Raw genomic sequence first — 24,373 nt, 5'->3', positions numbered from 1 at the left:
ACCACGGCTGACCACAATTTTATATTTTTAAAAAATTAAAAGTGAACCAAATTCTTGTTTTATTGGCAAACAATATTATAATGAGATTGATGGCAAACAGAGTATAATTCCAGACTTCTTCTCTAAATGCAGCCCTACTGGATAATGGTTTCCATATCACTCTGGTTCCAGCCCAGCTCTCATGTAAAGCTGGGCTGAATTCTGTACTAGGAATTCACGTTTTACCCTGTGTCCCACTTGACTCTTTCAGTGTCTGTAGTGGGCCAGTGAATCAGAGAATAACTCCTTCATGGCTCTAAGGAGCCTGCCTGTCATGAAGACTGGCAGAAAGCAGGTAAAACCAAGGCTGTCCAGAGCCCCTCTGCTCAGCCATTTCTATTTGAAGAAGAGCTGTTTTTATAATACTCATCCATGGAAGGGAAAGTGCCCATATGGTGACAATGATTCCAACAGCCCCGTTAATCATAACTTAGAGTCACATCACCATGGTCTGTTCCATCATGGTTCCTCTGGCAGAAAACAGATGCCCTCGGCAGGTGGACACCACCAGGCCTGGTTCTTACTGAGCTGGGGACCAGGACAGGCTCCTGCTGCTCTGCTGTCCCTTGCTCCTGAGAACTCTTTCAACCTCCACAGCCTTTGCAAGATAACCTTTAGAGAGACCTCACAATATCCCACCTCTGTGCCATTTCTTAACTGCTCGAAGGGCTGAGAAACCCTTCAGGCTGCCCTGTGGAAAAGAGGGCACCAATTCTTTTTCCTCACAATGAAAGGCCTGCTTCACATAAACAAACTCATATTGTCAGTCACCATTTCCATTTTCCTTCCAGAGAGAAAGGCCTGCAGAAATAATTCATGCCAAGCACCTCCCAAATATATTTGATTCTTTCACAAGGTAAAAATGAGCTAAACACTAAAAGGTGACTCTGAAATATCATGAAGGGATGCCTGAAAACAGCTCTTTGCAAATGTGCTGAGAATCTGGCCTGTGGAGACCTCAATCACATGTTCCAGTGGCTTCTCTCTTCTCCTTCAGCAGCCAGCTTGTTTTGCTGCCCAGGACAAAGGAGTCAATTGCCCCCAGAACACTTCACTATCACAGCAAAGCTTTTGTCTGCCTTCAGTGACCATTAAAATCTCATTCTCAAATCCCACACAGCTGTTTTCTCTCCTTCTTTAAAAAAGATATGAGAAAGCTTTTCTGATGCAAAAGGGACAGACCAGCAGGATGAGGATTAATGGCGACAAAGAGGCCTCAAGCCTTGGCCTCTTTTCAGCACTGTGGCCTTTGAGTATTTCAGGCTATGGACAAACACTATGGTCTCTCTGTGGCTCAGATGATGAACCTAATAAAAGGGGTCACCCTCTAGCATTGGACTGCTTTCTTAAGAATCACGCCTTGACTTCTGAAGAAGAGCCACAAGCAGCCTACACGGATTCCCAGGGTGCCCCAGGGCTGCTGCTTTGTCCCAGTTCAGAAGCGCTGGTGCCCCAGGCAGCGCTGGCCTCAGGATCCTGGTTTGAGCTTTCTTTAAATGACTGCCCCCAAGATAACAGGGGACAGTGCCTTCTTGGGCTGAGAGATTGATTTTTCATTGTCCAGGTTTTTGACCTGTGCTCAGGTTTGCTCTTTAAAAACATTCCTATAGTTAGGGCACAGAAATGAGCCCAGCTTGACGCCTTCTTCCTTATTGGGTTCCCAAATGCACACTGTTCTTTCCATGCCTAGTTAACTGGAGTTGAGATTTCACTTCTTTTAGAGTGCCTCTTTTGCCCTCAATTTAAATATTTCTCCAAAGATTTGCCCTTTGCCCTCTTTTCTCTTAATGTTATCTGCTATCCTTGGGATTTCATCTGTTGTCCCTGTGAAGATTCATTTACTCATTCATTCAATAAGTACTTATTGAGCACTCATTTTGTGCTGAGTACCGTTCTAGGAGCTGGAGACACAGCAGAGAAGACAGATATGACCCTGTTCTAATGGGGTTCTCAGGGAAGTAAATAAATGAGCAATAAATCTCAATGAGCAAACAAATATGTAATCAAATGCAAGTAGTGGTATGATGAAGAAAAGGAAAACAGGGTAAGAGGACAAAGAAGGGGTAGGGATGGAGTTTGTATGTATGCTATTTTAGAAGTGTGGCCAAGAAAGGCCTTTCTGAACAGAGACCAGAATAAAATGTGGGAAACAGGCTGGGCGCTGTGGCTTACACCTGTAATCCCAGCACATTGGGAGGCTGAAGCAGGAGGACTGCTTGAACCCAGAGTTCAAGACCAGCTTGGGAAATATAGTGAGACCTTGTCTCTCCAAAATCACCTTAAAAAGTTAGCTGAGTGTGGTAGTGCATGCCAGTGGGAGGATAGCTTGAGCCCAGGAGGCGGAGGTTGCAGTGAGCCAAAATCACACCACTGCACTCCAGCCTGGGTGACAGAGCAAGACCCTGTCTAAAAAACAAAGACCAAAACAAAACAAAACAAAACAAAACAAAAAACAGGAAATAGCCTTGCAATGAGATTGCCTAATAGCAAGAAGGGCAGTGTAGTAGGAACACAGCATAAGCGGGTAGGGCAATAAGAGATTAACTTTAAAAAGCAAGCAAGGGCCAGATCACGCGGGTGCTTAAAAGCCATGGTAAGGAAATTAGAACTTACTCAAAGTATGTTGGAGGTTTGAAATGGGGGAGTGACACAGTCTGATTTATGTTTTTCTTTTCTTTTCTTTTTTCTTTCTTTTTTTTCCTGGAGACAGGGTTGTGCTCTGTCACCCAGGCTGGAGTGCAGTGGAATGATCATGGCTCACTGCAGCCTTGACCCTCCTGGGCTCAAGTGATCTCCCACCTCAGCCTCCTGAGTAGCTGGAACTACAGGCTTGCACCACCATGCCCAGCTAATTTTTTAACTTTTTGTAGAGATGGGGTCTCCTGGGCTCAAGCGGTCCTCCGTCTCGGCATCCCAAAGTGAGCCACTGTACCCAGCCTAATTTATGTTTTTAAAAGATGTCCTGGCTGCTGTGTGGAGAACAGACGAAGGCCAGGCAAGGCTGAGGAGAACAGTTCAGAGCCTGGTACAACAGACTGGGCAAGAGATGATGGTGGCTTGAAACAGAGCAGTAACAATAACGGAGAAGGAGAAAACTGGTCGGATAAAGGAAATTACCTGAAGGCAGAGCTGACAGGATTTGCACATGGACTGGATGAGGAACATGACATAAAGGGAGAGAGAAAGATGACTCAGGCTTTCGACTTGAGCAACTGGGTGAGGAGAGGTGCCCCTTACTGAGATGCTGGTTTGGGAGGGAGGATGCTGGTTTGATTTGATTTGATGCTTGGGAGGATAAGAAGCTTTGAGATGCCAGTTGGCCATCCAAGTGCAGATACTAAGATGGCACGGATTCTACTGGTGGTCTCTGAGGCGGAATACTACACCTCAGGGGTTGACAAGATGATCCACCGGTGGGAGCACGTTTCTACACCCATGCCTACGAATTTTCACCTAAAATAAGAAACAAACGAAGCTCCCCTGGTTTAGAATATGGTGTAAGAGCAGCCTCTCAGCCAGTCTCCATTTCTGTGAGGCAAAAGACACATGTGAAGAGCCAGGGTCGCCAAGAAAAGAGAAGCACTGGTACCCACAACTCAGGCGCAAGGCACTGACTGACTCTCGCCTCTCAATACATAGAGAACAGTGACAGCTTAGCTATGCCTGGGTAATGAGATGTCCTGACTATATTATCGTGTTTTAACTAAACTAACCATCACAAAATAGAAAGCAGCTTTGATGGATTCCTGGAAAGAACACTCGACTGAAGGGCGTAAACATGACGCGCGCCCATGCGCACCACAGGAGTGTCCGCGCTCCGCGGGCGCATCTTCTGCTCCTAGCACAGCAATCATCCGCGTACGCACCACAGGAGAAGGCCCGCGGCATCTTCTCCTAGCACAGCAGCCACCCATGTCCGCACCACAGGAGAGGACCCGCGGGCGCATCTTCTGCTCCTAGCACAGCAGCCACCTGTGTCCACAGTGGAGCGGAGGTTTCCCATCCAAGACCCCCAGTGGGTGCCTGGAACCTCGGAGAGTACCACACCCTATATACACTAGGGGTTTTCCTGTGCGTGCTTATTCATGATAAAGTTTCATTTATAAATTAGGCACAGCAAGAGATTAACAATAATAATAATAAAATAAAACAATTATCACAACATACTATAATAAAAAGTTATGTGAATGTGGTCTCTCAAAATATCTTATAGTACTGTACCATTCTTGTGATCTGTCAGTCTGATAACTAAGATGACTACTATGTGACTAACACGCGGGATACAGGGAGGATTCATATCCCAGGCAGGATGGGGAGGGTACACACTGTGGGTATGCGGGATAAAGGGAGGATTCATATCCCAGGCAGGATGGGGAGGGTACACACCGTGGGTACGCGGGATAAAGGGAGGATTCATATCCCAGGCAGGATGGGGAGGGTACACACTATGGGTACGAAGGATAAAGGGAAGATTCATATCCCAGGCAGGATGGAGCAGGACAACACGAGATTTCATCATGCCACTCTGAAGAGTGGGCAATTTAAAACTTACAAATTGTTTATTTCTGGAATTTTCCATTTGATACTCTTGGACCATAGTTGACCCAGGTAACTGAAACCACAGAAAGCAAAACTGCCTATAAGGGGGCATTAGTGTATTAGCTCTTTGTCAAACTACATCATGAGACATAAACAGTTACAATTTAATCCAATCTGTCAAGAGTTCACCTAAAGCACTAGCAATGGTCAAAAAGACTATATGACAAATGGATTTGCAACCACCACTGTCAATAATGAACCTTGCCCAATTGTAAAGATTCTACCTTAAGATGCTAGCCAGTTAGTTTTAAATGTGTTTGTTTAATCTTTATCTTGTTCTGTCTTCTGTGATGAACACAGTGTACTAGCCAATAGTGTAAGTATATAGTTTATAAACAAGTAAACATCCATATATGTTTTACTTGGAGAGAGAGAGAGTGTGTGTGTGCGTTCTTAAATGTTCAACATCTCTGGGACAAAGGAGCTGGAGAGGGCAGTTTCAGAGTTGCCAGCATGTGGTGGCATTTAAAGCTATGGCACTGGGTAAGGTCACCAAGGAGAGTATGAAGACAGAGGAGGGGACAAAGGATTCAGCCTTAGGATAATCAGAAAGTAGGGGAGGAACTGGAACCAGCATTGAAAATGAAAAGGGAGCAGCCAGTGAGGTATGGAGAAGCAGAAGTGTGTTGTGTCTGAAACCCACAGGAAGAAACTGTTTCCAGGAGAGGGAGTGATGAGCGGAGAGAATGCCTCAATGAGGAGTGAGCAAAGGCAACTGGATTCGGCATCACAGAGGTGGTTAGGAATCTTGGAAAAAGTTTCTGTGGAGAGGTTAGGCATGAAAATCAGACTGAAGAGAAATGGGAGGTAAGGAGGCAAAGACAGTATGACTACGGCTCCTTCAAAGAGTTTCGTTCTACACAGAATGGGGGACACAGAAATGAGGCAGTAGCTATAGAGATGCATGAAGTCAATGGAGGGTTTGTTTGGTTTTTAAGACATGAGATGGGTTTGTGTGATGTTGGAAATGATCTAGCAGAGGAGAAGAATTCTGAGATGGGAGGGGTCGATGGGGACAACAGCAGGGGCAATATTTTTAAGAAGTTGAGAGAGGACAGGCTCCAGCTTGAGTGGAAGATACAGGCGTGGCCTTAGAGGCATGGGCTGTCCATCCATTTTAACAGGAGACAGGTCTGAGCCTGTGTGGACAGACTCAGGATTAGGCAAGTTAGGCTGGGCATGAAGAGAAGAAGTTGTTTCGCTGGACTCCCAGACACCCATGGACACCTCTGCCTAGAAATCTTGTTGCCCAAGGAGCACTTCTCTCCCTGGCCTCTGGCTTTACTCCTCTTATAGAAGCATCTCTATTCTCCCAGTCAACAAGGCTCCAAATCACAGCTCTCCCTGGCTTCTCTCCTCACTGCCCTGTCACTCAGCGGCAGCATCCTACAGCTGTGTCCGTTCTCTCTATCCCCTTGGCACAAATGTCCCTTAGATCCTCACCATCTCTTATTTGGATTGCTGCAGTAACCTTCCAAGATTCCCTCTGACTTTCTGTCCCTCCCTGCCTCCACTCTTTCCATTCTACCATCAGATGCACCTTTCTATAATCTCTTTCTGATTGCTTCACTCCCTGGCTCAAAAACCTCCTTGCCTTGCCTTCCTGCACTCCTTTCAGTTTCTCTGACTCAATACTCAGGCTTTAGCCTCCTTTTATGTATCTTTTTTCATCCTTTCTCATGCTCTCTCAAGAACCTATTTTTTCCTGCTTCTCCGATAAATCTCTTTTGATTATTTCTTCCCCAGTGATCACATTCATTTCATCATTCAACCAACCTCCTGCCTTTTTCTTAGTGCCTCCTGCATATGAAACAGGGCAGGGTGAGATGAGGGATGTATGGGAAGCAAGTGCCAGGATCACAGGCCAAATCAGAATCCTCTGAGCTCAGCCCACCTCTTTCCTCTTCTCAGTCCCCAATCCATGTCATCCCCAAATGCTGCTCGTTTTTCCTTGTAAATATTTCTCTAACCCATTGCTGTTTCTCTATCTAGGACCTGCATGTTCTCAATATCTCATAGGCAACATATTCAAAAGCCCCCAGATTGGTCTTTCTGCCTCTAATTCTGCTCCCTTCAGTATAGTCAGAGAGATCTTTCTAGAATACACATATGACCTGGACACTTCCTGAGTAAATGGCAACATGTCACCTAGAGATAAAGTTGAGGCTCCTTAGCAACATATCCAAGGTCTCCATGAGTTGGCCATGCCCTCCCATTAGCCCAGTTGTCCACCACATTCTACCTGGTACTCCAGGTTTAGTGACACTGACATGTCAATAATCGCCTGTGCGTACCATGCTCTTCCTCATTTCCCAAGGCTGTTCCTTGGGCTGAATACTCCTCCCCACTTAGCCATCATCTATGCATCCTTCAAAACTCTACGTAGGCTTTCTCTCTTTGGGGAAGGCATCTCTGACCCTTCCCTGGAGGGTTAAGTGTGACCCAATGGATGGTATCTTACTTACCTAGGCCTCCTCAGCACTCCCCACAGAGTTGGTACATGGAGGGCTATGCATATGAGTACAGCATGAGTAAGATGATGCCAGGGCACAGGCTGAACCCAGGAGAGGTGAGGACATTCAAATTGAGAAGAATATAGACTCGTGGCCAGGTGCAGTAGCTCACACCTGTAATCCCAGTACTTTTGGAGGCTGAGGCAGGTGGATCACTTGAGGTCAGGAGTTTGAGATCAGCCTGGACAACATGGTGAAACCTGTTTCTACTAAAAATACAAAAATTAGCCAGGCGTGGTGGCAGGCACCTGTAATCCCAGCTACTCAGGAGGCTGAGGCTGGAGAATCGCTTGAACCTGGGAGGCAGAGGTTGCAGTGAGCTGAGATCATGCCACTGAATCCAGCCTGGGTGATAAGAGCAAGACTGTCTCCAGAAAAAAGGAAAAAAGAATAGACTCAAATCAGATCTGGATTTCAATCCTGCCTCTGCCACACTTACTTGCTGGGTGACGTTGTGGAAAATGCTTGTCATCCTGTGTCTCAAGTTTCTTTATGTGTAAAAAGGGATGAGTTAATACAGACTTGGGATGAGGATTAAATGAGATAATATAGGTAAAGTACTTAGCACAGGGCTGAACACAGTGTCAGTGTTCAATGCATGTCAACATTTTACTCAATCATGTTTTTAAAACTTTTTTAATTAAAAGAATTTCCTATTCAGTCTGTGTGTTAAATATTGGTCAAATACTGGTCTATAGTGCTAATACAGATTTTATATTTTCCTCAGTTTAAACAAGAAAGGAAATCTCTGCCTGATCATTTCCAAATCATTTCTCAATTTCGAAAGAATTCAGAATAGAATATCTAAGCCAGGCACAGAGGCTTACGCCTGTGATCCCAGCTACTCGAAGGCTGAGGTGGGAGGATCACTTGAACGCAGGAGTTCAAGACCAGCCTGAGCAACATAGCAAGACCCCGTCTCTAAAAAATAGAATAATAATAATCTTAAAGAAGAAGGAAATGCTCAGCTCCTTCCTGCCTTAGGCCCTTTGGATTTGCTGATCCTCCCCCATTACGGAGCTCCCCCACACCCCCCAGGCCCTACCATCAGCACGTTGCACGCCAGCTGCTCCTCCTCACTTAGGCCTTGGTGCTTGACCACTTTGCTCCTAGTCACTTGCTCCGAGAGCCTTTCCTGGCCACCCTATGGAGAGTAATCCTCCCTCTAATCCTCTCTGTTTTATTCTCTTCATAGCACTTAAGCTTTTGAAATTATCGCTTTACTTTTTAATTTCTGTTTTCCTCTGTTACAGTGTGAACTTCATGAGAATAGGCCCTTTGATTATTATGTTCTTAATTGCTTCATCCCAAGCACACAGAGTGGACAGAATGGTACTCGATTAATACTAGTTGAATTAATGTTTCTCAGTTGCTACAGAGGAACAGCAGTAAGCTGTTACAAACCGAATTAAATGTTCCTAGTCTCTCAAGAACCCAGGCACTAAAATACTTCCCAGTTTGCCAGTTGTCTGGATTGTTTCTTCTAAAATTCTCAGCAAGTTTTAAAAACAACCAAATACAGTATATATACATACATACATACATACATACATATATACACACACACACATGCATACACACATGTATATTATCCGGTGTATTTCTTTTTTTTTTTTTTTTTTTTTTGAGACGGAGTCTCGCTGTGTCTCCCAGGCTGGAGTGCAGTGGCGTGATCTCGGCTCACTGCAAGCTCCGCCTCCCGGGTTCACGCCATTCTCCCGCCTCAGCCTCCCAAGTAGCTGAGACTACAGGCGCCCGCCACCACGCCCGGCTAGTTTTTTTTTTTGTATTTTTAGTAGAGACGGGGTTTCACCATGTTAGCCAGGATAGTCTCGATCTCCTGACCTCGTGATCCACCCGCCTCGGCCTCCCAAAGTGCTGGGATTACAGGCTTGAGCCACCGCGCCCGGCCGTATTTCTTAAATAATGTATCTTTTAGCTGGTATTATGAAAGTACAATAGCTAGACGTCCATGTGATATAGTTAATTTTCTTTAGACATTAAGAACTTTATGAAGTACTGTAGAGCTTAAGAAATTTGTTCCTTGGAGACTATAATCATTTCTTTTTTGCCATCTTGCTAAAATTGATCACAGATGGTACAAAGGTCACTTGGAGAGCAGGCTGTCCCCAAAGTCCCCAAATGCCAAATTAATGAGACTTTACTATATAAAATAACAATAAGAAAGAAAATATACAATTGGTCAGAAGTGATTATTTTCTCTGGTGTAAGTTAGGACTTTAAAATTTATTTTTTAATGATATTCAAAGGATAAACAGTTTAATGCAAAAATAGGCAAAGAATATAGATGTTCTCAGAAGAAGGAATCCAAATGACCATAGGCATAAGACAGCATGCTTAGTCTTACTAATAAAGAAAACCAAGTTAAAATGACTTTTTTTTTTTTTTTTTGCTTATCAGATTTGCAAAAACAAAAAGGATCAATGATAAATAATCCATGTTAGCAAAGATGTAGGGCTATAAACACTCCAATGTTGGAAGCAACATGCATTGGTATGATCTTTTGGGAAAGTAATTTGGCAGTATCTATTAAAATTTTAAGTATACAAGTTCTTTGAGTCAGCCATTGTACTTTTACAAGTCTATCCTTCGGAAATATTGGCCATGTGTAAAAGAATGATATTCACTGAGCGCTATTCGCAATAGAAAAATTAGCAATAACTTCTATGTTCACCAATAGGGGTAGGGCTAATCAGTACTGGTGTCTTCAAACAAATACAGCCTGGGAAGCTGTAAAAGAAATGAGGTTGCTCTTCTATCATGTTAGAGAGATGTTCTTGATCTACACTAAGTTAAAAACAACACATAGCACTATTCAAATTGTATTGATATTTGTTTTTTATTTTGTTAAGATAGGCTCTTGGTTTGCCACCTAGGCTGCAGCGCAGTGACACAATCACAGCTCACTGCAGCCTCAAATTCCTGGGCTCAGATGATCCTCCCGCCATAGACTCTTGAGTAGCTGGGACTACAGGTGCTACCAACCAACATAGTGAGACAGAGACAGAGTCTCACTATGTTGCCCAAACTAGTATTGAACTCCTGGCCTAAAGTGATCCTCCACTTTGGCCTCCCAAAGTGCTGGGATTACAGATGTGAGCCACTGCATCCAGCCTATTTAAATTTTATATATATATATATATATATATATGTTTATTCATACGTAAACATATAGTCAATTTTCAACACAGTAGCCAAAGTTATCTTTTGAAAACACGTCAGTTACTCCTCTGCTCAAAGCCCTCCACTGGCTTCCTTTCTCATCAGATTCGGGATCAGGGTCCTCCCTGGTTTTGAGTTCCCTCTGCTACTGCTCTGCCCTTGCTGTCCCTCCCTGACTCTCTCGGCTCTCATCCTTCTGGCCTTCCTTCCAGTACCTTGGGGTTTTCCTATTTGTTGTTTCCTTTGCCTGAAACTCTCTTCCCCCAGATATCTCCATAGCTTGCTTCTTACTGTCCTTTGGGTCTGCCCAAATGACACTTTGCAATGAGGCCTTCCCTGACCACAGTCTGCACTTTGGGGGAATAGGCTCCTCATCCCTCACCCCTCACCTTGGCCTGGCACTTTCCATTCCACTTCCCTGCAGGCCTGCTTTCCATATCCCTATCGCCCTCTGCTACATGATAGTAGTATCTTTCCTTGTTTATTGGTTGGTTGTCTACCTTCTTCTTCTAAAATTGTAAACTCTGTGTGGGCTGAGATGTTTGCTTGTTTCTTTATTGCTGGATTCCTGGTATCTAGAATGGTACCTGGCACACAGTTGGTGCTCAATAAATATTTATTGAATGAATATATAAAATGTCCTTTTTATATGTGCATAAAAACAGTTATGGAAAAATAACACAGCAAACTATAACAGGGATTACTGCTGGGGAGTTGGATTAGGGAGCTGTGGAGAAAACTTTTATCTTTACTGTGTACCTTTCTGTGCCATTTGAAACATGCACTACTTTTGTAATTGAAAACTAAATTTAAAATATTTAAAAAGATAAACATAACATATTTAAAAAAATAAACATCTCTCCTGGAAGGAGAGATGGAAGTGACTCCATTTTCTTGGAGCTCTTTTCTGCAGATACTGAAAATCATTTCTAAAAAGAACTATCCTAGGCTTATCTCCACTGTCTGTACCATCCAGAGTTCAGAAAACATCAGCAAGCCTTGTCTTTATGAAGTCCTAACACCATCAAATAGACCAAGACTAGAAGATACACACACACACACACACACACACACCACCTTGCCCATGCCACATGCTGCCTGCTGTATAAAAAGCCTTTCTAATTAACACATCTGACACTTCTTTATACCCACTTCCTCCCTCAGCAAGAAGGAATGTCACTGGTAAGCTGTTTTCTCTACATGGTAAAATCTTCAACATTGCTGTCAGACCTGGACCTGATTTGATGCCATGAGGGCTACAAAATTCATCCAGTGTTTGAGGGAGCTCCTGAGACAAGACACATTGGCTCCCCTAGAAACAAATAAAACCTAATTTAGCATGACAAGCATCTCAGGGACACATTCACACACCACAACAGCTACACAAACCCTCTACCGAGTGTCTTTCTTTTTTTTTTTGAGACGGAATCTTGTTCTGTCGCCCAGGCTGGAGTGCAGTGGCACGATCTCGGCTCACTGCAACCTCCAACTCCCTGGTTCAAGGGATTCTCCTGCCTCAGCCTCCCGAGTAGCTGGGCGTGTAGGCACGCGCCACCATGCCCCACTAATTTTTTGCATTTTTTAGTAGAGGTGGGGTTTCACCATGTTGGCCAGGATGGTCTCGATCTCCTGACCTCATGATCTGCCCACCTTGGCCTCCCAAAGTGCTGGGATTACAGGTGTGAGCCACTGCGCCTGGCCCTGAGTATCTTTCGTAGGCTGTTGTGGTCATGAAGCCCCTGTTAAGTAACTCCTGCTCCTTATCTTTGGGCCTTTACTCCCCAGGAACATACCCATGGTAGTATTAGTGATACCCTCACTGGGAGCCAGTCCATGCAGCCCTTGACATAGGTTTTCTTGACTTCTTAACTGGCCACAAAGACTCCTTGGCCAGTCTGCGAGGCCTCACCCCAACAGGATAGCAGACGGGGGAGGGGTGCAGTGGAACCCTGAGAGGCCAGGAGGGCCCTGACAGTCTCTGCAACTCATCCTGAAAAGTAGGGCAGCCATAGCCAACTCTCACCACTATTTTAGTATGGAAACTGGAACTCTTAGAATTTTAAATGAGAACAGATCAACCAGCTGGGCTGTTTTTACTTTTTCCCCTCTTTGTTTCTTTTTAAGAGAATCAGCTGGAATGAAAGTCAAGACTATCTGGAAACCAGCCCCTTGCAGACAGTTCCACTTGATTTTGCACTTGATTTTCACTAAGTTTTGGCAAAGCAACAAATTTGAGCTGTGGGGCTAAGGCTGACAATTCTCTGGACCAAGTGCCCCTGGATTCAGCTTGGCTTATTTAGAAACACACATTCTTACTCCTTAGTTAAGCTTTATTGCTTAGGCCTCATGATTCTACTGACACTTTGGAAAAGGACATCAGTTTATCCTGGAGAAATCTAGTTACTGAAATTCACCCAGCTTGGGACCAGAGCATAGGCTTTGGAATCAGAACATCAGTGTGATCTTAAGCAAGAAAACTTAGCCCTCTAAGCTTCAGCTGTTAAATGCAGTTAGTAATACCTACCTGGGAAGGTTACTGTTAGGATTAATTGAGATAATGCAGACATGAGACTTACTGTTATGCTTATGACAGATAAGAACTCAATACATCATTATCATTTTTACTGTAAAGTGAGACCCAATTTTTCCCATCTAAGCCTTTTCAGATAAAATCTCCCATAATTGCCCAGAAGAGTCCCTTGTGACAAATCTCTAAACTGACCATCCTAGAACCTCGTGTCCTGGACCCTCTTGCTAGCTTTATCAGAGAGACAGAACTGATGCTGCTCAAGTGCCAGGTCTCAAATTTAATTCTGAAATACCACCACCAACACAACCCATACAATGGAACTGACACTATTAGGAGCCCTGGGCTGAAGCTCCGGGGTCTCATAAGGCAGCCAAGCAGCCCCCTAGCTTTGCCTGTGCACAGAACTACGGACAGGAGCTTATTCATTGTCATAGTTGGCCAAGCCAGAGGAAGACCGTAAGAGTAGCTGTGATGACAGAGTGTGGAGAAGGCTCGAGGGTGCCTTACCCCTGCAGTTCTGCCCCAGCCAGGGAAGACTGCCGCCCCTCAGACCTGTAAAGGGCAACACCCCTCTTCTCATCAACCTTGCCACTTCTTTCCTGTTCCTCAAGTCAACAAACATTTTAGTGCCCACCACAAGCCAGATGCTATGCCAGGCGCTGAGGACAGAGAGGTGAATGAGATCAGTCTCACTCCAGGGAGCTCTGGGCCTAGCAGGGACGACAGACACAAACGCGACAGTTACTAGGAAACAGAGGGCTGCCCGGAGTGTTCTCTAAAGAGAGCCCTGAGAAAGGAGGATGGGCCAGACTTGCTTTCGGTTACCCTGAGTGTTTACGGAGCCCAAGGCTGTTCTGTTAGCAAGAATGTCCCAGGCCACTCACCACACTGGTTTTCTCCATGACCCTGGCCCACTCCACAGGACTCTGCCTGGCTTTCAGATGTTCTGGGAGGCTTTTTAGCCACGTCGAGGTTCGTGCCTGAGAGCTGGAGGTGAAACTGCTCCCTGTGGACAGCCTTTCTGAGCGTGCGGATGGCTTTCCGGAGCCGCTTCTCGGTTCGCTTTACAATGCAGCTCAGGTCACAAGAAGCTACAGAAACAAGAGGGACAGCAGTGCGGGAGAGGTCAGGCTGCAGCGTGTGACAACGGCCAGATCAACTGCAGGCCCTACCAACACCCCGAGCTCCCTGTGGACCGAATGGGGAGAAACCTGGAGGGGGCACCTAGCAGGCTGGGCAGCATTTGATTCAAACAGAAATTTGTGGATCAAAATGGTAGCTTTGGGTTTTTATGAAGCAGAGAAAATCATCAGGTTCTAAACCAATTCAGTTTAGTTTCAGGGTGAAAAAAACAGGAGATACTTCAGTGTTTGCATTATTTTCCCCCAAGAATGATAAAAAGTGAAAGGCAAAGAAATAAGGAGCAAGCCGTGAGAAGCCTGGCAATGTAGACTGTTTTCAAACCAACCTGTCACCTCCTTTTGGTTAGTTTCAAGCTCAAACTGAACAGTGATAAACATTTCCTTAGAGGCGCTTGGTCGGCCAGGGGCTCCTGGGACTTGCTTGCCAGAGCTGCATGTAAGGTTTACGTAGCGGAAGCTCTCTTTTACTGAGCTGTGCTTCTCTGTATGAAGAAACAAAATTATCGGAAGCCAAATCCTGGCAAAGCACTCAGCTGAACATTTGCTAGAGCTCAGTAAACATTTCATTAAAACAACTCTCAAGGGACTAAGTGATTATCTCCAGATGCCAAGACACTGCAAGCCCTCAACTTGGAGCGCAATGACATTTTAATTTTGAAGACCTAGTATTGCCTCCTATATAACTTTACAATTTAGCTCTTGAAAATTCTTTTCTTGAATAAATGCTAGATGTTTCCGACTGGCCACATATGTGGGAGACAAGAACCAGGGGTCATCTTGCATTCTTTACTGACGGTTTGCTAACGTGTGCTTACATTCTCACAGTTGGTTTGCATAAAGCTGGATGTGCCAAGCAGGGGCTGAGGCTGCAAATAAGGAATGAGCACAAGAGTGGAAAGGAAACCAACTACTGCTTTCAGGCAATCTGACCTTGGAAGTCATTCTAACCTGAAGGGAAAGCTGGAACGCCCGTCAGCAGTAATGTCTCATTTTTAAATAACCAGGAGCAATAAATGGCACAAAGCATTAACAGAACCAAACAATATCATGAAGGCATCTAGGATGAGAGTGGAAGTGTTGCATGAGACAGGGCTTTGCACATCCTTCTTCCTGACTTGACTGTCTCCCCTCTCACCATGGTTTCCAGTGACTCTGTTAACCCTCACCAAAGAGCAGGTCCACATATCAACCACTCCATGAATTTGTCTCTATATCAGAATCTTCATTGAAATGAAGTATTACCTGTATCAGATTCTTCTTTAACATTACAAGGACATTCAAGCCATAGGTCAACAGGGGCCACAGGAAGGAGGCAAATTTATTTCTTCTCTATATTTTTCCCCTAAAGATTTATCTTACCTTTTCAAAAGGGTAACTTCAAATCTCAAACTGAACAGATTCTCATTTTAAATCTTTTTCCCTTTCAATGTTCCATATGTATTTTTTTAACTTTCCATTTTGAAATAAGTAGATTTATAGAAAAGTTGCTAAGATAGTATAGAGTTCTCACATAACCTTCACTCAGTCTCCCCTTACGTTAACATCATACATTTATCAAAACTAAGACATTAACACTAGTACAATCTCATTAAGTAAACTACAGGCCAAGTCTATTTTTATCATTTTATTTATTTTATTTCATTTTACTGAGATAGGGTCTCGCTCTGTCGCCCAGGCTAGAGTACAGTGGTGTCAACACAGCTCACTGCAGCCTCCAATTCCTGGGCTCAAGTGATCCGCCCGCCTTGGCCTCCTGAGTAGCTGGGACTACAGGCATGAACCACTAGGCCCGGCTAATCTTTTTGTAGTTTTCATAGAGATGGGGTTTTGCCATGTTGCCCAGGCTGGTCCCAAACTCCTGAGCTCAAGCAATCTGCCTGCCTTGGCCTCCCAAAGTGCTGAGATTACAGGTGTGAGGCACCATGACTGGTTCAAATCTATGTTTAAACAATGCTCCCTCCCTCCACTCCTGAGATTTAAAAGTATAAATGCTCACTATGGTTAATTTGGAAAATGCAGAAAAAAAGTTAAAATTACCCATCATCCTCCCACCCAGATGTAACCACTACTAAATGATATCATGAGTTTTGTGTTTCTTCTAGCACACTTTTTCTTACACAGTTTGGATTGTATTAGATATACAGAATGTTTCTCTCCTGCTTTACATCTCAGCATTATAACAAGACCATTTTCCTGTGTCGTTAAACATTCTTTGAAAACATAGAATTAATAGCTGCATAATATTCCATCAAATGGAGGTACAAAGTTACTTTAAATTACTTACTTAAAATAGGCAGGCAAAAGTGACTAGAGTGAGCTTTAGGTTTATTTGTCTGTGTGATTTGAGAGTAGATTGGGAAAAGAAGCCTCCCTAATACATGAATCCTGATCCTTTTTATTTTTAATCTCTAAAAGTATTCTATAAAATAATACTGGAAATGTGTGCTGGGAAAGAAAAAGGAATGTTAGATTCTGCTCTTTTCAACAAGGCCAGTTCTACTTGGATGGTATTTGCTTTGCTGAAGCCAATGGGGTCACTGCTTCCAAAAACTAGACCCAGCAGGAAAGCTGGATATTAGATCTTTGTTCATCAAAGTTATCCTTTCTGAGCCAAACTTTTTTTCATTTCTTTGGCTTATATTTCAAGCAAAATCTGAGATCTAGAAAATTTAACCCAATATGATCACAAATTGCTAATTCACCTGAAGCCCTTATTGACTTCTATGAACTCGTGGGTTTCCCCAGAGCCTCACCAACTATACCATGCAAAGGAAGCCCCGAAGTATGACCCCAGAACTACACAAGCGTGCTAGGTTATGCTCTTCTTCCCCTTGGGATGAGTCCCTGCAGGTTCTGGATGGCTCAATCCCATCTGCAGTGTGCTTGGATCAGCTGGACAGCCCCTGGCCCCCATAGACCTCCAGTTTGGTTGGCTGCAGGCCCCTTCCCACATGCAGGCAAGTTCCCTACACCAACCATCTGATTCATACCTGGTAGTGCTGGTCGCAGACCCTCGGGAAACAGCTCAGCCTTTTTCAAACTACACTTGCCTTCATTTAGCTTAAAGGTTACACTTGTCCTGACGGTGTCGACATCTTCAGAAAGAAACAAGTGAGAGATGTTACCTTCAGAGGCAAAGGAATGGAGACACCAGATGGGAAGCAGCAAGCTGTCCATTGGCGGCTCCCACCACACACAGCACACCCTGAGCCCCTCTCCGACCCTGAGGCCAAGAGTGGCTTGGATCATGGAGTGCCCATTGCCCTGGACTGGGGCCACCAGGAGCCTCCTAAAAATTATAGTTACCCCCTCATATGAGAGACAAATCCAGTGTTCAAATATAACAGAGGCCATCCTGGCCAACATGGTGAAACCCCATCTCTACTAAAAATATAAAAATTAGCTGGGCGTGGTGGCACATGCCTGTAATCCCAGCTACTTGGGAAGCTGAGGCAGGAGAATTGCTTGAACCCGGGAGGTGGAGGTTGCAGTGAGCTGAGATTGCACCACTGTAGTCCAACCTAGGCAACAGAGTGAATGAGACTCCATTTCAAAAAAAAAAAAAAATTATCTATCTATCTATCTATCTATCTATCTATCTATCTATCTACCTACCTCTAAAACTGAGGGTCAAAAATAGCCTCCATCGTGAAATAAAACATGAAGTCATTTTTGTGCCTTCCTGAGAAAGAAGGCCAGAATCCCCTAGTTCAAATCTGGATAAGCCCGTTTGGCAAAATGGTGAAGGGCAGATTTTCCTAAACAAGCCTGTCGTGGGAGGACAGGGCTGAGGGAGCTGTCGTTCCAGACACAGATGGCACTCACTAAACCTGGCTAGGCTGTGAGGTCTGAGAGGGAGTGAGGGTCCCACTTTGAGGGCCTGATGTGCAAAATTCTGTTCTCCTCCCAGGGTCGGTCAGTCTTAACCACACGGTAGCTTCTGGAGTCAATGCCCTAGTTCTTTTAAGTTGTGGTGAGAACTTGAGCAAGTTACTTAATCTCCCTAAGCTTCAGTGTCCTCATCTGTAAAATAGACATAATTATAGTATCTATATTACCAGGCTGTTGTAAGGATAAAATGAGATAATGCGTTTAAAAAAAGGAAAATGTTTAGCTCCCTGCTTGGTACATAGTAATAACTGAATAGCTATTAGCTATTTGCTTGTCCACCCTTGGGGTGGCCCAAATCACCAAGGAACTATTGCTGAGGGATTTGGTGAAACAGACCATGATGTCTGCCCTGGCTGAGTCCAAACGTGCATTGAAAGGGGCAGTGAAGGACAGTGCTTGAGACTCTGCACCAAACTGCCTGGGTTCAAATCCCAGCTCCCCTATTTCTTATCTAAACCACTTTGAGTAAGTTATTTCACCTCTCTGAGCCTCAGTTTCTTCATCTGGTTAATGAGAATAATAATAAAATTTCCCCAGAGGGTTGTAGTATGGCTTAAGTCAGTTAATACGTGTACTGTGGTGGCTGGCATATTTGAACTGCTCAGTCAACGCATGAGAGCTGTACTGTCTTGCTTTGAGTCTCCAGCTTTGCTCATATATGTAATATGGACATCAGGATGTAATATGAACCTCATTCAGGTGTTCTGATGACATAAGGACAAAGGCGTCTATATCCGGGAGGACACAGGCTCCTAAAAACCTTGGATTTCACTCTTCATCTTTTGACAAACAGGAAAGGGTTTGGGCCCCTTTCTCGGCACAGAATTCCTGCTGCCCCTGCTTTGCCTATTTCTATCCATGCCATAAGCCCCAGGCACATTCCCTTAGCCTTTGAGGTGCTCTGGAGTACAGCCCGCTGGTCCCGGAGTTCTGTGGGCCTCTGCCCAGGATGATGACCCACCAGGGCTGACCACAGCCTCCTAACATACAGTGGCCACGCAGTAAGTATCTGTTACATGGGAGAGTCACATTCCGGGCACCAGGACTGCAGGCAACAACAATCTGGAACATGCTCACAGCATCAAGGAAATCAAGATTAAAAAAACAAAGCCAGCGTCCAAGAACAGCACCCCATGAATGAAGCCCCTTGAACATGGTGAGCCCCCAGAGAGAACATGCAGATTTGGTAATATTTGGTAATTACCCCCAAAAGCAGAGTCATTTGATTTTTGTTGTTTGCTCCTGAGAGGAGAGGAAGAGCCACAGGTGACAGAGTAGGCCCCTTGCAGTCCTGACAGACAGAATGTGAATTGTCAAATGCATAAGCAAGGTCACAGGCTATCCTGGTAGCAGCTAAACTCTCCCCCCACCCCACTCCACATGGGCCACTAGAAAAACGCCCAGCATACGGGGTCTTGAAGCATGGACCTCTCAAAGCATTGTGGCTGGGGCATCGGGTGGAGGACCTGGAAGCCCTCTGAGGGAATCTAACACCTGGAGGCCAGAAAGGCCTGGCCCTGGCGTGAGGACCTGCCCCGGGAAATGGGCCCCACTCACCTGAAGAGAGGTGAATGCCAGAATGACATCTGAGGAAGCACCCGTCTCCTCCACCACTCTTACCACAGTGCAGGGACACACGGGGTGACACACTTGTGGGCAGGAGCCCCTTCACTTCTAGACAGGACAAAACAGACACTTACAGAAAGAGAAGGACATTTCTAAGTGTGACAAGGATGGTTGAGTCCCATGCACCAAAGTCCCCAAGAAAAGAAGGGAGAGCTGATGCCCGGCATAGAACATAGATGCTAGGCCTGATTCCCACCGAGGGAAAGGAGCCCCTGATATGCCATCTCTTCATGCAGAAAAGCAACCAGGAAAACAGAAGTGAGTTCCAACTTACACAGAAGCACAGAAGGAAACACTAAAGATCCTGCAAAGTATCTCCTGTTTTTGAACTATTTAAAGAACGGCTGCTGCAGCTGGTGGGAAAGTCAGTGGAGGGAGGTTTGGGTGGGACGTGGGAGCGCGCAGAGCTGCACTGCCTCTGGGTCAGTGGCCAGCCCGTTGTCTGAGTCTGTGCCTCGGTTCCCCTTACCCACACAGTCTTTTTTATTCCAGTGGAGCTTGTACCCAGGGTGGCACTGGCATTCGTAGCTGCCCACTGTGTTCACACAGACCTGCTGACAGCCTCCGTTGTTGACGCTGCACTCATTGGTGTCTGCGGAACAAAATACTCTCTTGTCACAGCAACCTGTCACTGAACGGGCTGATATGGTCCCTCCCTTGAGGAAGGAGCAGCAGGAGAGTCACAAGGTTGAAACTCACTAACCAAAGGAAGATGCTGAATGCCTTTAGCATGAGCACTTGGCACCAGCTGACTACACACCCCACTCCCCACTCAGCGAATTTCCTGGCATGAGGCTCAATAAGGCCTTCTCAAGCTCTATTTTTTTTTTTTTTTTTTTTTTTTTTTGAGGTGGAGTTTTGCTGTTGTCACTCAGGCTGGAGTGCAGTGGTATAATCTCAGCTCACTGCAACCTCCGCCTCCCAGGTTCAAGCAATTCTCCTGCCTCAGCCTCCCAAGTAGTTGGGATTACGGGCATGTGCCCCCACGCTTGGCTAATTTTTGCATTTTTAGTAGAGATAGGGTTTCACCATCTTGGCCAGGCTGGTCTTGAACTCTTGGTCTCAGGTGATCCACCTGCCTTGGCCTCCCAAAGTGCTGGGATTACAGGTGTGAGCCACCACACCCAGCCTCAAGCTGCATTCTTTTCCAATCCATTCCTCCCTTAGCAACACCTAGTGTCCAAATTCAGATACTGCACAGACTTCTACTTTAAAACTCTACCATCCTCCTGAGCTGCCTAGCAAGGGAGGCAGATAGAACTGGGACTCCCTTTTTAACCATCTACACAGTTGAGGCACAGAGAAAGAGAAATGACTGCACTAATTCTCATCAACCTGAGACTGAGTCCAGGTCAAAAGGTGGCTCCACCTAAACCCAGACATACATCCATACTCAGGGTACATTTCCTCGAGGTTTCCTGATGGACTGGGAAGAGTATGTTTTTGGCCATGCCAAGGATGTGTTGAAAGGGAGAAGGGAGATAATTGTCACTAGCAAATCACTAGTGTATGTATATATAGATATAGATATAGATATAGATATAATTTTTTTTTCAGACGGAGTTTCGCTCTTATTGCCCAGGCTGGAGTGCAAGGGCACAATCTCAGCTCACTGCAACCTCCATCTCCCAGGTTCAGGTGATTTTCCTGCCTCAGCTCCCAAGTAGCTGGGATTACAGGCATGCGCCACCAGGCCCGGCTAATCTTGTATTTTTAGTAGAGACAGGGTTTCTCCATGTTGGTTAGGCTGGTCTCGAACTCTCGACCTCAGGTGATCCGCCCGCCTTCCCTCCCAAAGTGCTGGGATTACAGTTGTGAGCCACCACGCCCAGTGTATCCATTCTTCTAAAGCACAAGACACAAGGACTGGGCAGGAAGTATTTAAGCCAGTGGTTCCCAAATCCTATAGATCCTCAGGAAGATGACCTTGGAAGCCCTAGTCATTCTGAATTGGAATCTGAACCTGTATTCTCAAAGATTGCTGGGTGAATCTGATGACTGGGGGAGTGGAGTGGGAGTCAGGTGGTACCAAATCCAGTTTATGGCATAGCCTGCTTGACCATGAGGTTATCAGACATGAGAACATGTTGCAAAATGGGCACAGAGTGGAGAGAGAAACTTCATAGTTCTGCTTCCAGCTTAAAGACCTAGTTGTAGGACTCAAACCAAGGCTTTGCAGCCAGTTCCTATGCACGGCAGGGCCGTGGAATTGGTGGGTGCCCACAGTCTGAGGACTGTGACTTTACTATCTGCTGAGATGTTCCAACAGATAGAGTATCAGCTCCTGAGATACCCTTCCACTCTCTGAATACAACCGCAAGTCCAACAAGTCAATAGAGAATTCACAGCTGGAAGAGCTCACTACTTCTCTCTGCTCCATTTCACACTCAGGGTGTTAAAGGGATACATGTGGGGAGATTTCCTTTAGCGGATCCTTCTCTCAAGTTGATGGACTCACCACTATTGCTCAGGGACTGGAATGTACCTTTCATACCCCGATGTAGGAAAGCAAACCTCAGGGGTAGGCCCTGCTCCCCTCCAGGCCCAGCCTCATTCCCCTCCCAACTCAACAGGAGCAGTCTGCTCACCTCCACAGTGGGTGAAGCCATACAGGGTGTACCCTTGGTTGCAAGCACAAGCAAATGTGCCAGGGTGGTTGATGCAGCTGTGGTCACAGGTCCTATCCAAAGAGCACTCATCCATATCTGTAACGGTCAAAGGGAGAGGGGAGCTGAAACCCATGCTGAGGGATGAGTGAAGAATAGGTTTATGATAAACACCAATTGCTGACCAACACCAAAAACAGTACACACAGGGTAAAAAAACATTAGCTATCCATTCTCCTCACTCACTTGTGTTAAAGAAAGTGTGGAGCAGCCCACAAGAAGTATACTCACTGCCGCAGCCCTCATTTCCACATTCTGTTGCAAACTGCACTTGCCTCAAAGCTCAGTTGGTCTCTTTCACCCATGTGTACTTGTAAGGCTAATTTAAAATGTTTAAATGAAGCCAAATGAGATAACATACCTGAAAAGGGTTTTGTAAGCTACAGGTGCTAGCTATGCATTTCTATTGTCATATAACTATTGGTAAAACAGCAATAGTAATTTATTAACCATGGCAAACTGAAAGGAGAAAACACTTGGTTTGGAGGTAAATCTAGTTCCCATCCCTTTCTTACCTTCTCGGAATTAGTCTTCTGGCCCCCAAGAGGCCAGTTAATCCCGGGTTTTAATGCCCTCTGCACTGAAAGAATGCATTAATACTAATATCCTCACTAATTTTCTCTTTGCAGACCCTGAAATGTGGTAGCTCAGCTGTATATTGGATCCTCTTGGCCGATGCCTGGGTTTTGCTCCTCCCGTATGTTCTAGTCCCATGCGTCTGCTATCCTCCTGGTTCAGTGTGGAAGCCTCCTTGGCTGCAGCGGGGGTCATGCACAGCAGCCTCAGGAGGCTGCATTTGTCCATCTCATCATCTCTTTTCCCTGGGTCTGGCCCTCAACCTCTTTCCTGTAGGCTGGAATTTGAGTGCTTCACTCCCTGAACTCTTTGGAAGATTTTAACAGAGTTACGACTTATGTCTCCAAATGGATAAGCCAGGACCAGTGCAGCACTTAGTCGAAGCCAATTAGACCACTGCTAGACCACTTTTTTCAACACCGAGTGTGCCATGAGAAACTATGTTAATAAAAAACAAACATTTGGAAGGAACAGGAAGAATGAAAAAGCAAAATAAAAAAGGGCAAATTCTTGCAAAACCTCTTCATCCCTAGCTTTTCCCAGAAATCCTGGCATTTCTTCAGTAAATTTGTTCTGTGCAAATATTTGTTCTACCAAGCCCGATCAGTGAAAAATAAGAAAAACCCAGTTTCTCCCCTAGGAATTGATGCCATTTTATGAAATCTGTTATTAATGTCAGCCAGTTGTCGAGAAAGTGGACTCGTTCAGTAGCTGACTTTGGCTGCTCAGTATGGGCTTCTGCTTTGCCAAAAACAATGAGATCACTTTTCTAATTCCTTTTTAATGTGTTTACACAGCTTCAACAGTATCGCCTGGTCTATACCCTAGGAAACATTACGTGGAACAGCAAATTTGCTTTCCAAGTCAAACTGAAGAAAACCACACAATAATTATCTAGAATTAACTTACTGAATTTGAAGGGGGATATACTTGAACTGCCTGACAAATTATGTATTAAGAACAAACCAAGAGAAAAACAAAACAAACATCACACCATAATATTTTTTTAAAAAGGTAATGCTAGTCTTTGTTATCTAAGATTAAATCTGATATTCTGATTTTTATTTAATTCTGAGATTTTTTTTTTTTTTTGTTTTTGTTTTTGTTTTGAGATGGAGTCTCTCTGTGTTGCCCAGGCTGGAGTGCACTGGCGTGATCTCAACTCACTGCAACCTGTGCTTCCTGCATTCAAGCGATTCTCTCGTGCCTCGGCCTCCTGAGTAGCTGGGATTACAGGCGCCCGCCACCACGCCCTCCACCACGTCCCCACCTAATTTTTGTATTTTTAGTAGAGACGGGGTTTTGCCATGTTGGCCAGACTGGTCTCAAACTCCTGGCCTCAAGTGATCGACCTGCCTCGGCCTCTCAAAGTGCTGAGATTACAGTGTGAGCCACCGCACCCAGCCTAATTCTGAGATTTCTAACAAAATAAATTAGTCCTTATTCCCATAAATGGAGCAAGAACACATTACAGCACATCTTTCCTGAGAACTTCTTCCTGCATATCAAAGGAAAGGTGCTCATCTAAAAATAGAAAACAGTTTTCCCCCACCCAAAACAGCTACTAATGCTAACAACAACTGCTACCTAGAGAAGTCTCCTTGCTGC

At 45.0% G+C, this 24,373-nt stretch overlaps 1 protein-coding gene across 7 annotated transcripts in view; it reads right to left on the bottom strand.

Moving 5' to 3' along the window:
• SCUBE2 (signal peptide, CUB domain and EGF like domain containing 2) overlaps positions 1-24,373 on the bottom strand; it is a 74,197-nt gene that overhangs the window by 17,044 nt on the left and 32,780 nt on the right. For 3 of the 7 annotated variants that reach the window (XM_050756104.1, XM_050756107.1, XM_050756109.1), the window contains 7 exons: positions 22,112-22,228; positions 19,993-20,115; positions 19,455-19,592; positions 19,102-19,188; positions 16,997-17,101; positions 14,333-14,488; positions 13,749-13,955 (listed from right to left, as the gene is read on the bottom strand). In XM_050756104.1, coding sequence (XP_050612061.1) covers positions 13,749-13,955; positions 14,333-14,488; positions 16,997-17,101; positions 19,102-19,188; positions 19,455-19,592; positions 19,993-20,115; positions 22,112-22,228 — 933 coding nt within the window. The remainder of the gene's footprint in view (positions 1-13,748; positions 13,956-14,332; positions 14,489-16,996; positions 17,102-19,101; positions 19,189-19,454; positions 19,593-19,992; positions 20,116-22,111; positions 22,229-24,373) is intronic. The other 4 variants (XM_050756105.1, XM_050756108.1, XM_050756106.1 and 1 more) reach the window with 4 other exon arrangements.

Source organism: Macaca thibetana, chromosome 14, assembly GCF_024542745.1.
Source record: "Macaca thibetana thibetana isolate TM-01 chromosome 14, ASM2454274v1, whole genome shotgun sequence".
Taxonomy (NCBI): Eukaryota; Metazoa; Chordata; class Mammalia; order Primates; family Cercopithecidae; genus Macaca; species Macaca thibetana.
Note: the sequence above shows the minus strand (reverse complement) of the source record. Positions and strands in the feature narration are given on the sequence as shown.